Here is a 17,666-nt window from a genome sequence, read left to right on the forward strand (position 1 = left end):
ATTGGAATGCTTTCTATCCATAATCCACAATCTAACTGAATGGGCAGAAATTGATCATATATTATTTTTGTACTGACTTACACTGGCAGGTCTGAGCAAAAAATTGGGTAGGATTGATCTTATATTATCAAGATGTGACCATTCACTCACTACCTTTACCACTCTTCTTAGAGGCTGTACACTTTCCTCTACCATCTGTCTGCAGATTGTAAAATCCTTGGAGAAGGGATCATGCCCTCTTTTCTCTTTGTCAAATAGCTAGAAATAACAAGTGCTCTGGGAAATACACTATTTATACTGATTAACTGCAGTCTTCTGGAGGTATCAAAGGATGCCTTGTGGCATCACACAATCCAGGTTGGTGTAAGATGTGTACCTAAGCCAAGACACCCTTTTATCCAAGATGTCAAACTATAACCAGTTTCCAGCCCAGTTGCATTTTTACATTTTTTAATTAAACTACATCAGTTTGGTAAAAAGTTGCAGTTTACCAAAAGTGATTGTGGATGATCTTTCTGTAACAATAAAACATTGTCTCTTTCTTTAAGGTGTAGAACACAGTCTCAACTAATGCCATATCAGAGATGTAACTATTTATTGTGCTTTCAGTTGAGGAGAAAGGGAGGAAAATGCTGTTCCAAGATATGGCTAATAGATAAAGCGAAGTCATTCACAGCATAGAAAACGAAGCATATGCTAGAACCAACTAGTGTTCTTTATCCTCTCTGTAAATAAATAAGTCCCAGCCCTGAACATTCAGTAGATATGCACATGGACAATAACGTGGCAGCATTAGAAGCAAGCTCATTATCTACAAGCATAGGGCGTATATTGGAGCATTTGGTTTGGCAGGAATTATCTGAGTTCAAGGGCACTTGACAGACTAGCAGAGTAGTAACTAAATGGAACATTGTAAACAAACAAAACAATCTGATTTTATTTTAAGTCTGAGACCAACTCTCAATAATAAACCAGATCAACACACCCCTGGCCAGAACACAAGCTGGAGGTCCCCTCTGGAACTAAGGACTGTATCTGTACTGGAGGTCTCTGTGCCTCTCCTAGGGACTGAGAGTATAAAGCAAACTAAATGCTGCTTTGCCTTTTGGTTAATGATCATTCTGACTCAGACACTGGGCTGAATATTCATCCCCTTTTAGACAAGGAAAGTAATAGCAAAATAATGACAGAGATAAAGACTCCCTGGTCTTTACCACAGGATTGGTCAGAGAAACCATAGCTTCCTAGTAAGTTTCAGAATACATACAAGGGCAGATACAAACCCTGGGATCCCTTATTTAGGACAAAAAAGACTATATAAAAAATGTTAGTAAGGACTTTAAGAAATATGACAGGCCCTTTATTTACATATCTTACTTGACATAGTCTAAGCATATAGTATATTACACTATTTTGTGTACTTAATCTCCAGCTATGCAGATGTCAGTTACAAAGGAGAGAAAAGTGAAGTTCTACTCTGAAAAGTGACAGTGTAAAAACAGCACCTTGCATCTTTCCACTTTGACTCACAACGGATTTAATGCAAAAGTCACTGAGAAACGATGTAATATTCACTTTTCAGAGTACAACCACGCTAAGAAAAATCAGCAAAGAATCCCATGGCACCTTATAGACTAACAGACGTTTTGGAGCATGAGCTTTCGTGGGTGAATACCCACTTCCTCAGATGCATGTAATGGAAATATCCAGGGGCAGGTATATATATGTGTGCTAGCAAGCAAGCTAGAGATAACGAGGTCAGTTCAATCAGGGAGGATGAGGCCCTGTTCTAGCAGTTGATGTGTGAAAACCAAGAGAGGAGAAACTGGTTCTGTAATTGGCAAGCCATTCACATCATAAGAAAAATGACACCTATACCATAATCTTCAATGTTGATAATTTTTTAGGCTTTAGCATTAAACAAAAATCAGAATGAACCATGAAACTATAAGATTACTTTGGATTTTAAATCCATGGTGCTCAGTTTTGATTTCACAGCAGACTAACTAAAGGTGAGTGTCACTGAGAAATGCTTAACTTCTCCATTTCATCTAATTATTCCTCAAATACAAACTTAAAAAAAAAAACCCTTCTATGAAAAGCGCCCCATCATACTTGGAAATCTTGCCAAATCATGTAATTATTACATGTAAAAAAAAACAAAAACAAAACCAAAAAAAAGCACTTACAAGAAAACCCAGAGTTGCTTGTAAGTCTGACAGAATTGTATTATTGTTAGGTGCACTTCACATTAAGAAGACTTAATATTTCACAGGTTGCAACTGCATTTACCATATTGATTGATTCACAGGGGTATACTTGAGAACATCTTTTTCATCAGCTTTCCTGCATTTTTCAGATTCAGCATTCAAACATGCAAAGAGACCAGAACAAGTCTGTGGTTTTGGTTGGTTGGTTAGTTAGTTGGTTGGGATTTTTGAGGAGGACTGGGCATTTGGCTTTGATTTTGTTTTGTTTTTCAAATGTATCATGTTCATTATGGTGGTGCCTAGGGACCAACCAAGAACAGGCCCCATCCTCCGTACTCCACCCCCATGTTGATATTCAGGGTTTGTACAGTGCCTAAGAGATAGTCCTTGCCTCAAAGAGCTTACAATCTAAACCGTGTTTGACTTCTGACCAGACTTTACCATTAGCTGTTAATCCTTAGGATGTGTATCCTGTTTTTCATTATTAGTAATAAATGTTATTCTACATGTATACAGTTCCCCCAAACCCATTACACACAGATCTGCAGTGCAGATTTATCCAAAACACTGTTGCTTGTAACACCACACAACAGTTTAGAAAAAGAAGAAAGTATCCAACTGCAGGAGGAATTTAGGAAGACAAAACAGAATTACTCGGGTTGGAATTGGGTCAGAATAACAGGGTTAACACACTTATAAAAGTGCCATGCCATTTTACTGATCATGAGTGACCAGGACTTTGGGCTTACAATGAACCTAAAAACGCCACCAACGTACTACCGTGCTATACTGATGGTTCAGTATTGACTAACTGGAACTGAGACACAGATTTTTAAGTGTGGGTAATTAACAATTGGATTGATTTTAAATCAAAACTGGATGAATGTCCTTCTATAATATTCTCTAGTTCAACTACAAATCATTGGGCTCAAAGCAAGTATCACTGGGTAGCCTGTGGTACGTAGGACACCAAAATAGATTATCACAATGATCCTGTCTGGCCTTAAACTTCAGGAATCTATAGATAAAAGTTTGCTTTGAAAATAAGATGGTCCTTGCATATCACTGATCTGCAAACTGCTCGGAATGGCAGGAAGGAGGCTCCCACAACCAGTGATGGGTGCCAGCATGACTCGGGGAGGGGGGGGGGGGGAAGACAACTGTTCACAAAGCCACTAAACCCTCCTCTTTCAGACCCCTCCTTCAGACTCCTTCTGTCCCAACATCTATGAGAACTAAGTCAAAGTGGATTATGCAGAACACCACAAAGGCACTCTAATGCAGAATAAAGGGGAACTTGGGCAGAACAGCTACTCCAGGTTCTGGGCTATTTCCCCTTACAGACAAGCCCTAAATTAGTGCATAATCTCATTGCTGAAAACCCTGTGCATCTTCAGCACATCCCTACTGTTGTGACACCCTTCCTTGTGTCATGTCTAAAATTAGATAGTTCTTCAGGGAAGAACTAGCTATGTATGTTTATTTGCACTTATGGAGGGACCTAGCACACTTTTGGGCACTGTAAAATAAGACATCATCATTGTAGCATAATGTTATCTTCAAACAGACAGGTATATGCAAATTCCACCACAGATAAAAATCCTACAAAACTCTAGCTGAGCTTGGCAGACAAGATTTTAGTATAATTAACACACATAATTAACAGCAGCTGCTGGGGCTTTTTCCAAGAAAACCACATATTAAAAAAAGCACAAGATGAAGTTCTGCAAAAATGCTCCTGAAGCTGATGATCTGAAACTCCTCTTTCTCATATATAATTTCTTTAATGATACTATAGATCTCACCACAAAAAAGCACAAAATTTGTGGCGCTTAAGAAATGTAGGGCTGTAGCGTAACACTGCTGCTCTTGGGTAATTCCTTCCGAGCCCTACCCACCATATCCGGTTAGATAAAACACTTGTAGTGTAATTTACATTAGTCTTTCTTTAAGCGAAGACATTTCCTTTTGAACATCAAATAGGGAAAAGGAGCAATTTTCTCTAATCCCTTCTCTCCTCTCATATCAAGGGCCCTTCACATGTATTTTATTTAAGTCATTTTTATATCAAACATAGATAACTCAGTCTACACAGTTACTTTTCATAATGAATTATACAAACATTACACAGGATGACTGCTTATTAGCACTTGCCACTGGCTTGAAATGCAACATGAATTTGCCTCCCCAAGTGTAAGGGGAGAAAAGGGGAAGTAAAGACTCCGACCTTTCAGTTTTCTTCACAGCTTAATGAGAACAGAGAAAATCCTCATGACTGGCCAAATCTTAGAAAGATAAAGAGGGAATCAGCAGTATGTACCAATAATGAAAATTTATTTTGAGAACATGTCAAATTCAAATACTTTAAAGCAAAGAATATGCTGGTCTGCTGGGTCAACAATCCTGAGATGGAGGGAGAAGTGTGTAAACCTCATTATTCAGTCCATGACCAATAGGATACTAATAGTATTATAGAGAAAGATGTGCTTTTCAAGGGGCAGGGAGAAGCTGTAGTAATTAAAGATGAAAGCTGCCCTGATATCTGTGCCCCCCAGTTATTAAGGAAGCACAGAAAGGCTGGAGAAGAAAGGCGCTTGCTGGTATGCGAGAAGGCAGGGAGAAATGAATGAGTGACTGCTAGCTCAGTGATACAGTCCACAAAGTTGTTTCTATTCTGCCTACGGGCCCCACTCATGGGCCAGGACCCCATTGTGCTAGGTGCTGCACAAACAAAACAAAAAAAGACAGCCCTGCCCCCCAAAAGAGCTTACAATCTAAGGATAAGACAAGATGTGACATATGGATACAGACAGGGCATGCAAAGAAACAGTGAGACAATACCGGTCAGCACGATAGTCCTACACCAGCAGATTAATTATGATCTGGTTTTGTAGGCATCATGTCAAAGGAGAGTTTTGAAGGAGGATGAGTTAGTTTTACAGATGTTTATGGGGAGTTCCTCCCAAGCATGAGGGGCAACATGGGGGAAAAAAGCACAAATGTGCTTGCAAGAAAACCTAGTAAGTGGGCGATGGAGGCTGCCACCAGGGGCTGATCAGAGGCAAGGATCAAAATCAGGATAGCAAATTGGAGACGATAGTTGAGGAGGTTAGACAGCAAAGGGCCTAGAAAATGACGACAAGCACCTTATGTTTGATGTGAGAGAGAAGGGGGAAAACAGTGGAGGGATGCAAAGAGAGGGACGACATGGTCAAAGCAATGGCCTAGGAAAGTGATCTTTACAGCAGCATTTGGAATGGATATGGGTAGGGCAAGATTGAATTTGTCAAGGCTAGAAAGAGGGATGTTGCAGAAATCCAGAGATGAGGTGATGAGAGCTTGGCCAAGAATTTTAGCTGTGTGGGTGGATAAGAAAGGTCATATCTTAGAGGTGTGATGCATAAAGAATAAATACGGTTTAGACAAAGCCCAGAGGTGAGGACTTAGAGAGATTTCCAAGTCAAAGACAACAGCCAAGTTATGGGTCTAAGTTACAGGCAGGATGACAGTATTGTCCACAGTGATTAAGAAAGGAGGCAACTAGATTTGCAGAGGAGAGAGAAAAGCAGCTCTGTTTTAGCCAATTTGAGCTTAAATGTTAAATGTCCACAAGGAGACCGTCAGAGACAGGATGAAATTTTAGTTTAGACAGAAGGGAGTAAAGAGGTAGATCTGAGTGTCGTTAGCATAGAGATGGTTATTGAATTTGTATTTGTGGACGAGATTACCCAGAGATAAGATGTAGAAGGAGAAGAGTAGGGGACAAAGAACACAGCCTTGTGGAACACCCACACAAAGGTGAAGGGAGGACAAGAAGGATCCTCCAAAGAACATTCTGAAGGGGAGATTAAAGAGGTAGTAGGAGAACCAGAAGAGGACAGAGGCATGGAAGCCAAGAAAGGACACGATTTCAAGAAGATCATGGTCAACACAGTCAAACAGGGCTTTGGAGCGGAACCCGGAGCTGGAGCGCAGAGCGGTAGGTTTGTGCCCGGAGCTGGAGTGGAGCAATTGAAAAATTTGATTGCTCCAAATCCCTGCTGTCAAAGGCAGCTAACAGATCAAGGAAGATGAGGCTGCAGTACAGATTCTAAGCAGTGGCTAAGAAGAGGTCATTAGAGAATTTGGCAAGAGAGGTTTCAGTGGAGTGCAAGGAATGGAAGCTTGATTGGGGAATGTCTAGGATGGAATTGGAGAGGAAAGCCAAACAGTGATTGTAGTCAGTGAATTTAATGAACTTAGAAATTAAACAGAAATGGGGCAGTAGCTGAAGACACTAGTGGGGCCAAGGGTAGGTTAAAATAGAGGTTTTCAAGCAGGGGTATGTGTACCCTTGGGGGTACATCAACTCATCTAGAGATTTGCCTAGTTTTACAACAGGCTACATAAAAAGCACTAGCAAAGTCAATACAAACTAAAATTTCATACAGACAATGACTTGTTTATACTGTTCTGCATAATTTACACTGAAATGTAATATTTATATTCCAATTGATTTATTTTATAGTTATATGGTAAAAATGAGAAAGTAAGCAATTTTTCAGTACTAGTGTTCTGTGACACTTTTGTATTTTTATGTCTGCAAGTAGTTTTTAAGTGAAATGAAACTTGAGGTACACAAAACAAATCAGACTCCTGAAAGAGGTACAGTAGTCTGGAAAGGTTGAAGACACTGGCTTAAAAAACCCCAGCCCAAAATGAGGAAACAGCAGGTGGGAGGATCACAGTTCTTTTCAGAAAAGAATGCCATTCCCCCCAGTCTCCTACCAACGCAAGCCCCTTAAGAAGGGTTCATGCTAGGCTCTATCACACAACGACAATGCAAATACAGGTCTTTAGATTTTTAGAAAGAGGAGAGGGTATTACAGAGGTGACCAGGAGTGATAAAAGCTTCCCCCACAAACTGATGAGGACATCATTGGAATAGTAAGAGCACAGCTTGAGTCATGTTTGCCGTTGTTTGCCTTGCTCTCTCAGGTTTGCTATAATGTGTTTTATCCACAGGGGAGACTTACACCACAGCTTAATTAGCAAAAGGCATTTTAACAGAATCGGATATAAAACAATTCTATCCTGAACAATCCTGCATGTTTGTGTTTTAACTGAAGTTTTAAAATAGTCAGTCATTCTGAGCACCGCTGTGACGGGTGCTGGAAGTGAGTCCAGAGATACATCACTAGACATGTAGAGCACTTTCTCTCATATGTTCCAATCCTACTGATGAAGATACTACAAAAGCACTTCTGGTGTTATTGATTCATGGCAGTGATCTAAGGCCCAATCAAGATCTCAGCCCCACTAAGAGAAGTGGTGTACATACTTACAAAAAGATGCCCCCTACCTCCAAAAGCTTACAAAATAATTTGAAATATGATGGAAGAAGTGAGCGTGACAAACATTAGAAAGGAATGTGATCACTTCATCTAGCTATGGTGTTCCATAGGTCAGCTATTGCACAACTGTGATGGCGTATTTGCCCCACACAAGCCTTAACTGGGTTAACTGTATATGCTGCACCTGGAGGGAGGCCAGGGCTTGATAAGCGCTACTTACAGATGAACCTCACCTGTTGGAGAAGCAGGGCTAGGAGTACAGAGCCAGGAAGTGAGAGTAGTAAATGGCTGTGCAGTCATTACCTAGATGGAAAGGCAATTGTCCAGGGACAAGGAGGAAATCCAGGGGGAGAGTAAGCCCTAGAATCCTATCCTGCACTAGAGAGGCTGGGAAGGGTGAGGTAGCCATGGGATGCACAGGATGCTTCAGCGAGAAACTCAGAGATAAGCCAGGAGATAAAAAGATGAGGTAGGATGGAGCCCAGGGAAACACCAACAGGTCTCTGATTGAGCAGACCTAGGTTGCTAGTCATAAGATCCGGAACTTGAAGTAGTGGGTAGACCTGGGTTCCCTTACCAGCCACTGGGAAAATGACACTGGACCTATCTTAGAATAGAAGACTGCCTAAGATAGCATATGGACAGCTTGTCTAGTGGAATTATAGTGAAGAAGAGGGAGTATGATACAGTGACTGGGCCAGAGGGCTACGTTATGAAGAGGAAGTACCCTAAGTTATTGGGAGAGAGAGAGAGAGGTCAAACTGTGAGCAACTGATGGAAGGGGGAGCAAGACCAGGTGAAAGCTAATTCCAGACTCAGCCACAAGGTGCACCTATGGTGGGTAGAACTCCATTACAACTTGCTTCCTAATAATTTGAAAGGGGCTGTTTTTGTGTCCTCTTACACTTAAAACCAATTTCACACTCTAATGTCCTAGCACTTGGAATACAACCATCTGATGATATAGATGTGGGGGTATCTTAATTGAACTGAATTATGCTAATTGTATAGCATGTTAGATTTGATGTGATCATAAGGACATTATGCTACTACACTTTAATGACATTGACTGCATCTGGACACACTGCTTCAATAAAGAAGTCCATATCCAGGAATATAGAGAACTTTGAAGAACTACATTAAATGCTACACTTCCTAGTTTAGTACACATCAGTAATGCTACAATAAATCATATACTGCCTAGGTCTATTTAGAGGCTGTTAGAAAACAAGGAAGAGCATGATGTATTTGCCCTTGGAAGCAAAGCTCAGTCACATTGCTCAGTGTTTGCTCAAGAAATAAATGTAAAGAAAGTAAAATCATATTCTATTGAATGAGTCAAGTTCAGGATCCTTTTGTCCACAAAATCTCCTGACTTGGCACATGGCCTTTAAGGTAGAGTATTTATTGTGGTTATAACATTTGAAAACTCCAACACATCTGAGTAATTTCACAACCTTTTTGTATCCCACACAGGCTGTATATATATACACACTGAATACACTGTACTTAGAAGGTGGGAGTTTTATGGTGTGCTACTCTGTTTTCAGGAAATCTTCCTGACAGATGACCCTTTCTGATAAATTATTTCACTAACTTTTATTTAACTAGACTTTAAGGCCAGAAGGTACCATAGTGATCATCCTTCTAGTGTGACCTGCACATTACAGGCCATAGAACCTCACATACCTACTCCTCTAATAGTCCCATAACCTCTTGAGGACTTCAGTAACCACCAGTCTTGATTTAAAGACTTCAAGTTATAGAGAATCCACCATTTACTCTTGTTCAAACCAGCAAGTGACTCATGCCCCATGCTGCAGAGGAAGGTGGAAACCCCGGGGCCCCTGCCAATCTGACCAGGGGGAAATTCCTTCCTGATCCCAAATATGGCCATTAGTTAGACCCCAAACATGTTGGCAAGACCCACCAGCCAGACACCTGGGAAAGAATTCACTGCAGTAACTCAGAACTCTCCCCATCTAATGTCCCATCTCCAGCCGTTGGGGATATTTGCTACTGTCAGTCACAGATGGGCTGCTTACCATTGTAAGCGATCTCATACCATTCTCTCCATAAACTTATGCAGCTGTGTTGTGAAACCAGTTAGATTTTTTGCCCCCATGGCTCCCCATTCCAGAACTTCACTCCCCTAATGGTAAGAAACCTTCATCTAATTTGTTGATGGCCAGTTTATATCCATAGAATATCAGGGTTGGAAGGGACCTCAGGAGGTCAACTGGTCCAACCCCCTGCTCAAAGCAGGGCCAATCCCCAACTAAATCCCAAAATGGCCCCCTCAGGGAGGGAACTCACAACTCTGGGTTTAGCAGGCCAATGCTCAAATCACTGAGCTATCCTTCCTCCCCAAAGCTCAGTGGTTTGAGCATTGGCCTGCTAAAGCCAGGGTTGTGAGTTCAATCCTTAAGGGGGCCATTTGGGGATTAGTCCTGCTTTGAGCAGGGAGTTGAACTAGATAACCTCCTGAGATCCCTTCCAACCCCGATATTCTACGATTCTGTATACTCCAAGTTATCCTATAAGTTTATATCCATGTGTGCCAACACTGGCGCTTAATTTAAATGCCAGGGAGGGAGAAGAGTTATTTATCCCTCTGACGTATTTATAGAGAGCAATCAATCTCCCCTCCACCTTTGTTATGTTAGGCTAAACAAGCCAAATTCCTTAAGTCTCCTCTCATAAGGTAGATTCGCCATTCTCTGATCCTATTAGCCCTTCTCTGCACCTGTTCCAGTTTGAATCCATCTTTCTTGAACACAGGAGACCAAAATTGCACACAGTATTCCAGATGAAGTCTCCTGTATAGTGGTAATGACACTTTCTTATCTCTACTGAAAAGACCAGAACTGGGACCAAGCTGTAAAGTTTCCTGTAATGTTCAATGTTGCTCTGATCCAGACCTCTGGTTCAGGACATCTCTGCTAATTACAATACATATCTTTATCAAACAAGGCACAATGACTTGTGTGTTTTCAGGAAAACACTTAAGCCAGTTTTGAATTTGAGGGGGTACAGAGGAAGCAGTGGTACTCTTCCTATGTTTTACTCATGTTAGTCACCACAATACGATATTGCTCATGGGAAATTGCACATCTGTTTAAAATAGGATTGTTCCTGCTCTCTGAGCTTCTTCAGAGGGGATTGAATATGCCCACTGGCTTTACTAGGCTCATTCTGATTAAGGAACAAAAATAAAGTAGTGGTATCTCCCAAACGCCACCCTACCAATGGTGCTAAAATTAAATGTAGTTCACAGTAGATTGAGCAGTTCTGTGATCTTTCCTTCTCCTTTCTCACATGAGGAATGGAATAGTTAACAATGGTGACAAATAAACTCTCATTGGGCATCTGAGTTATGGCTTGCCTACATGGGGAAATAAACTGGAATAGATTTTAATTTGAAAATGGATTATGTTAAACCACAAAATAGCACACTTACCCCTGGTCTACACTGGGGATGGGGGGGGAAATCGATCTAAGATATGCAACTTCCACTACAAGAATAGCATAGCTGAAGTCAACATATCGTAGACTGACGTACCTCCCGTCCTAACGGCGTGGGATCGATGGCCACGGCTCCCCCGTCGACTGCACTTCCGCCTCTCACCCTGGTGAAGTTCCAGAGTCGACAGGGAGCACGTTCAGGGATCTATTTATCACTTCTAGACGAGAAGCGATAAATCGATCCCCGATAGATCGATCGCTACCCGCCAATCCGGCAGGTAGTGTGGACGTACCCTTAGTGCAGAATAACTCCCCATGGGGCATTAGCGTGCTTTAAAAGTCATACCCTAGCTCAGGGATCGGCAACCTTTCAGAAGTGGTGTGCCGAGTCTTCATTTATACACTCTAATTTAAGGTTTCGCATGCCAGTAATACATTTTATCGTTTTTAGAAGGTCTCTTTATATAAGTCCATAATATATAACTAAACTATTGTTGTATGTAAAGTAAACAAGGTTTTTAAAATTTTTAAGCTTCATTTAAAATTAAATTTAAAATGCAGAGCCCTCCGGACCGGTGGCCAGGACCCAGGCAGTGTGAGTGCCAATGAAAATCAGCTTGCGTGCCGCAGGTTGCCTACCCCTGCCCTAGCTGATTCTACATGTTTCCTCCATGTAGACAAACCCATACCCCTCATTGAGATGAAAGGGGCAATTCACCCTCTGAGCTATTGTTCCAGGCTCTCTGCAGACTCATGTAGGTATTTCTGCACTGGTTATATTCAGTTCACAGTGCTGAGGTTTTCTTTGCAGTCATAACAGCTAGAGAGTTACTTTTTCCCATTAAATCTGAGATTCTGAAGAACAAGAAAGTAGCTTAAGAGAGGCATTGGTATGCTGTACTACTGCATCCCAGCTTAATCTGAGCCATGATTTAAGACAACTAATATTCTAGAGATACCTGCACATCTGTTAGACAGTCAGATATAACACTGCAATCTGGAACTAGTGACATATTACTTCATGTGGGAAAGATCTACTCAGTTCCCCATTTAAAAAGCACACTTCTCTGAAATATTTCTGCCTACATAACACCCTGACTACTGTAGTTCAAAGAAATTAAAGAAAATCTCCTTTTCATTCAGCTGTTACTCTATGTATTTATAGTCAGTTTTGCTGTTTCCGCTTGTATAATTAGGCCCCACTCCTGAAATCAGATCTGTGCAAGTGAACCTCTGGTGCTTATGAAGAGTTCTAAAGTCCTGGATTAGAGCATTAAAACAAAATCCCTTCTGCCTGTCTCACTGGCTTCTGACCAGGAAAACGAGAGAGATCTCAGTTTTAAATGGGTCAGAGTCAGTAACAACCTCAATGATCTGACCATTTTCCTGAGTAAAAGAGGACTTGGTAAGGGTAGGTGTGTACTACTGCTTAGCACACAATTTGCCTACAAAGTCAACATGTTACCTGACTGGTAGCTCTGGAAAGCACTTTGGGATACCCAGAATATGATGGGTGCAATAGAAAACCCAGTTTTGCTCTGTTCTCTCATTCACTACACTGCTGTTTTGCTCAGGAAATGAGACTAACCTTTATGGATTTCACAGCAGTCCCTGTGTAATGTTCTAGCCACCGACCCTTCCATTATTCCATGAGACATCAGCACCTGCAGGAACCGTCGATGACCATCAGTCATCTGGGTAGCCATTGAAATGTTACACTAGGTTTAGAAAGCTGCAGAAGGAATAAACTGGAATTAGATGCACACATTCAAGCAAAATATTTATCTATACGCACATTTGTAAATACCTTCTATCAAATCAATCCAGATCTGATACTGAAGAAAGAAAAATAAGTTCCCAACAGCACAAATTATTTTGATCTTTATATAAGATTCCAAATGAGATTTCAATTTCACAGGTACCTTTAGGAGTTCCACACATAGTTTTAATCCTATCCCTTTCCTGGAAAAAGTGAACATACCAGCAAGACAAGAAATTATTTAGGGCAAACAAGCATATTCATGAAGTTTTAGCTCAGAATGCACGTAGGACTTAACATCAATGTTCTAGGGCGGTGGTTCTCAAACTTTTGTACTGGTGACCCTTTTCACGTAGCAATCCTCTGGGTGCAACCCAGACCCCCTTATAAATTAAAAACACTTGTTTATCTATTTAACACCATTATAAATGCTGGAGGCAAAGCAGGGTTTGGAGTGGAGGCGGTCAGCTCATGACCCCCCATGTAATAACCTCACGACCCCCTGAGGGATCCCAACCCCCAGTTTGAGAACCCCTGTTCTAAGGTATTTGTTATGAAGACACTATCACTACTTCACAGGACTCTTTCAGATATGAAATACAACATTGCATGCATTATGCCATTGTACTAGTCAAATAAAATAGTGGTATTACAGTTCTCAGTGTCTCAGTTTCCCCACCTGTAAAATGAGGGAAACGATACTGACATCCTTTAGAAAGCACTTTGAGATCCACTGAAGAAAAGTGTTACATAAAAGCTAGATATTATTATTACAATCAATAAAACAGTCGGTATAGTTTTGTGTTCAATTCATCTTCTGGTCATTTTATCAGAATAATATTGTCTTGTCTACTTAGCCCTAGTCTACACTAGGAGGGGGGATCAATCTAAGTTACGCAACTTCAGCTATGAGAATAACGTAGCTGAAGTCGACGTACTTAGATCGACTTACCGTGGTGTCTTCACAGCTCTCCCATCAACTCTGCCTGCGCCTCTCACAGCGCTGGAGTACAGGAGTCAACAGGAGAGCACTCTGGGTCGATTTATCCCATCTAGACTAGACATGATAAATCAATCCTCGCTGTATCAATTGCTGCCCGGGATAGTGTAGACATAGCCTAGATAGTAAAAGGCCAAGCATGTGGTCTGTGTGCTAAATAAAAGCATCCCACTGAACACTTCTACACCTTTTGGGACACCATCCTCAGTGAGAGAAAACCCACAGCCAGATAAGAAAGAGGCAAGAAACAAATATTAGGGCAAAGTGATAAATACTAGTTATCCTAAGCTAGTGGCGCTCAACTTTTCAAGACTACTCCACTCTTTTCAGGAGTCTGATTTGTCTTAAGTACCCCAAGTTTCACCACACTTAAAAACTACTTGCTTACAAAATCAAGACACAAAAATACAAAAGTGTCACAGCACACTATTACTGAAAAATTGCTTATTTTCTCATTTTTACCATATATTATAAAATAATTAATTGGAATATAAATATTGTACTTGCATTTCAGTGTCTAATATCTAGAGCAACATAAAACAAGTCATTGTCTATATGAAATTTTAGTTTGTACTGACTTCACTAGTCCTTTTTATGTAGCCTGTGGTAAAATGAGGCAAATATCTAAATGAGTTGATGTACCCCACGGAAGATCTTTGCGTACCCCCAGGGATACACATAACCCTGGCTGAGAATCACTACCCTAAGCCCTTCTGTGAACTGAACAATTCTGCCCACATTTGCCAGTCATACTGGCACATAATAAATGATGTTAAAATCCTGAACTGTTTACTTTTCTTTAGCATTGGCACATGGAATACTGTTTCTACTCTCTGGGCTTTCTAACTAATGCCAAATGCCACCACAGGAAACAATATGCTGTAAGACTGAAGTAGCCTTTGCACCAGAAACAGAACTTGTAACTTCTCTATTCACACCACACAGATGTAAGAGCTCAGTTACTCCCCAAACTCTCAAAGCTATCACCAGCCAGAGGGTATACTGCCAGGGGCAGTGTCTTACCAATAGCTTTAGGGACTGGATGAAAAGAAAATTCACAAAAGGTTTACAGTGTGTTTGGGGCTCATTCTCTCTTTAAAGTATCACAGGGGTAGCTGTGTTAATCTGAATCTGTAAAAGCAGTAAAGAGTCCTGCGGCACCTTATAGACTAACAGACGTATTGGAATATGAGCTTTCGTGGATGGCGACGAAGTGCGTATTCACCCACAAAAGCTCATGCTCCACTATGTCTGTTAGTCTGTAAGGCGCCACAAGACTCTTTGCTGCTCTCTCTTTAAAGTGAATTGACCAAAACCTACTGAAGCCCACTCTGTTCATAGCTTCATCTGCCCCTGCCAATGGGCCACTGTGCTCCCCTGGAGATTCAGTCAGAGGTAGCAATTCAGACTCTGTGATCTTTGGCCTCTTGACTGACTGGGGCACCCACTTACAGCCAGTTGTGACATGGTTGCTTTCCATGCTGTGAAATGATTTGAGATCCACCAAATTCACGTCACCCTTTGGCAAAAAGAGAGTCCTCCAATGGAGGTAACTTTCAGTCACTACTGCCCAGGGCTGGAGTGTTACTAAGATGGCCTGCGAGGCCCAGCCCCAGGCAGGCAGCTGGCATGGGAAATGCTGAGGTTCCTCTTGCTCACTAGGTAGTTCAAGTCTCATGCACATGTGCCCTTGCCTTTAAATTGCAAATCAGGGAATTAATTTTACCCTGAACCTACCTCCTCCAAATCCCTCGAAATCTACTCTACCCCCTCCAATGCCCTCGCACAACTTACCCTGCCCCCAACCTGCCTACTCCACTTCCTCCCACTCCACACAACCTACTCTCCCAACTTACCCTGCCACCTACCTACCTACCCCACCCCCTCCCACTCCCCACAACCTACCCTACCCACAACTTACCCTGCCACCTACCTACCTACCTACCCCACCCCCTCCCAATGCATTCCAAATAACTTACCCTGCTACCTACCTACCTACCCCACCCCCTCCCCACAACCTACCCTACCCACAACTTACCCTGCCACCTACCTACCTACCCCACCTCCTCCCACTCCCCACAACCTACCGTCCCCACAACTTACCCTGCCACCTACATACCCCACGTCCTCCCACTCCCCACAACCTACCGTCCCCACAACTTACCCTGCCACCTACCTACCCCACCTCCTCCCACTCCCCACAACCTACCCTACCCACAACTTACCCTGCTACCTACCTACCTACCTACCCCACCCCCTCCCAATGCATTCCAAATAACTTACCCTGCCACCTACCTACCTACCCCACCGCCTCCCACTCCCCACAACCTACCGTCCCCACAACTTACCCTGCCACCTACCTACCTACCCCACCCCCTCCCAATGCATTCCAAATAACTTACCCTGCTACCTACCCCACCCCCTCCCCACAACCTACCCTACCCCCAACTTACCCTGCCACCTACCTACCTACCCCACCCCCTCCCAATGCATTCCAAATAACTTACCCTGCTACCTACCCCACCCCCTCCCCACAACCTACCCTACCCCCAACTTACCCTGCCACCTACCTACCTACCCCACCTCCTCCCACTCCCCACAACCTACCGTCCCCACAACTTACCCTGCCACCTACCTACCCCACGTCCTCCCACTCCCCACAACCTACCGTCCCCACAACTTACCCTGCCCCCCGCCTACCTACGCCACCCCCTCCCAATACCTTCCAAATAACTTACCCTGCCCCCCGCCTACCTACCTACCCCACCCCCTCCCCACAACCTACCCTACCCCCAACTTACCCTGCCACCTACCTACCTACCCCACCTCCTCCCACTCCCCACAACTTACCCTGCTACCTACCTACCTACCCCACCCCCTCCCACTCCCCACAACCTACCCTACCCACAACTTACCCTGCCACCTACCTACCTACCTACCCCACCCCCTCCCAATGCATTCCAAATAACTTACCCTGCTACCTACCTACCTACCCCACCCCCTCCCACTCCCCACAACCTACCCTACCCACAACTTACCCTGCCCCCCGCCTACCTACCCCACTGCCTATCCTGCCCCACAAAACAACCTTCCGCCTGCCCCCTCGCTCACCCCTTCCTGCCCTGATTGGCCCGGCGCTGCTCCTTTTTCGGGCGGGACTCGAGGATTCGGCACTTGCCGCTGTCGCCTGCTGACATCGATAACTCGGCTGATCCGAGTCCGCCTCGTCCCCTCCAACAACCCCCCCCGCTGCCCCTCCCCCAACATCCCCCCACTCCGCGCGCGCGCGGGCTCCTCCCCCTCCAATAACCCCGCCGGCGCCGTTATCCCTCCCCCCGCCTCGCGCGCTGCCCCTCCCCCGCATCCCCCAACATCCCCCCCACTCCGCGCGCGCCCCTCCCCCTCCAATAACCCCGCCGGCGCCGTTATCCCTCCCCCCGCCCCGCGCGCGCCCCTCCCCCTCCAATAACCCCGCCGGCGCCGTTATCCCTCCCCCCGCCCCGCGCGCGCCCCTCCCCCTCCAATAACCCCGCCGGCGCCGTTATGCCTCCCCCCGCCCCGCGCGCTGCCCCTCCCCCGCATCCCCCAACATCCCCCCCACTGCGCGCGCTGCCCCTTCCCGAAGAAGCGCGCCCGCGCCGCTATCCCTGCCCCAGCCCTGCGCGCTGCCCCTCCCCCTTCAACAACCCGGCCCGCGCCGCTACTCCCCCCAGCGCGACCCCTCCCCTCTAACAACCCCCCATCCTGGTCTGCAGTGCCCCTCCCCCTGCCCCCTCAGCATCCTTCCTGCCCCGTATTCTCCTGCACTGCCAGCCCCCTGGCGCAAACAGCCCCCGGGGTATCTCCCACACCTCCCGCTCCATGCCCCAAGCCCTCCTGGGGTTCCCTGCTGCCCATGT

The 17,666-nt window shown here is 44.1% G+C and overlaps 1 protein-coding gene across 4 annotated transcripts in view; it reads right to left on the reverse strand.

Annotated features, from left to right (window-relative positions):
- The window catches only part of NSMCE1 (NSE1 homolog, SMC5-SMC6 complex component), a 28,195-nt gene that overhangs the window by 10,082 nt on the left and 447 nt on the right, over positions 1 to 17,666 (reverse strand). For 2 of the 4 annotated variants that reach the window (XM_030578682.1, XM_030578684.1), the window contains exon 2: positions 12,597 to 12,740. In XM_030578682.1, coding sequence (XP_030434542.1) covers positions 12,597 to 12,714 — 118 coding nt within the window. In that variant the 5' untranslated portion in view covers positions 12,715 to 12,740. Of the gene's footprint in view, positions 1 to 12,596; positions 12,741 to 16,878; positions 16,967 to 17,618; positions 17,646 to 17,666 lie in introns of those variants that run through there. The other 2 variants (XM_030578685.1, XM_030578683.1) reach the window with 2 other exon arrangements.

The sequence above is a fragment of the Gopherus evgoodei genome, chromosome 10 (genome assembly GCF_007399415.2).
Source record: "Gopherus evgoodei ecotype Sinaloan lineage chromosome 10, rGopEvg1_v1.p, whole genome shotgun sequence".
In the NCBI taxonomy this organism is placed as follows: Eukaryota; Metazoa; Chordata; order Testudines; family Testudinidae; genus Gopherus; species Gopherus evgoodei.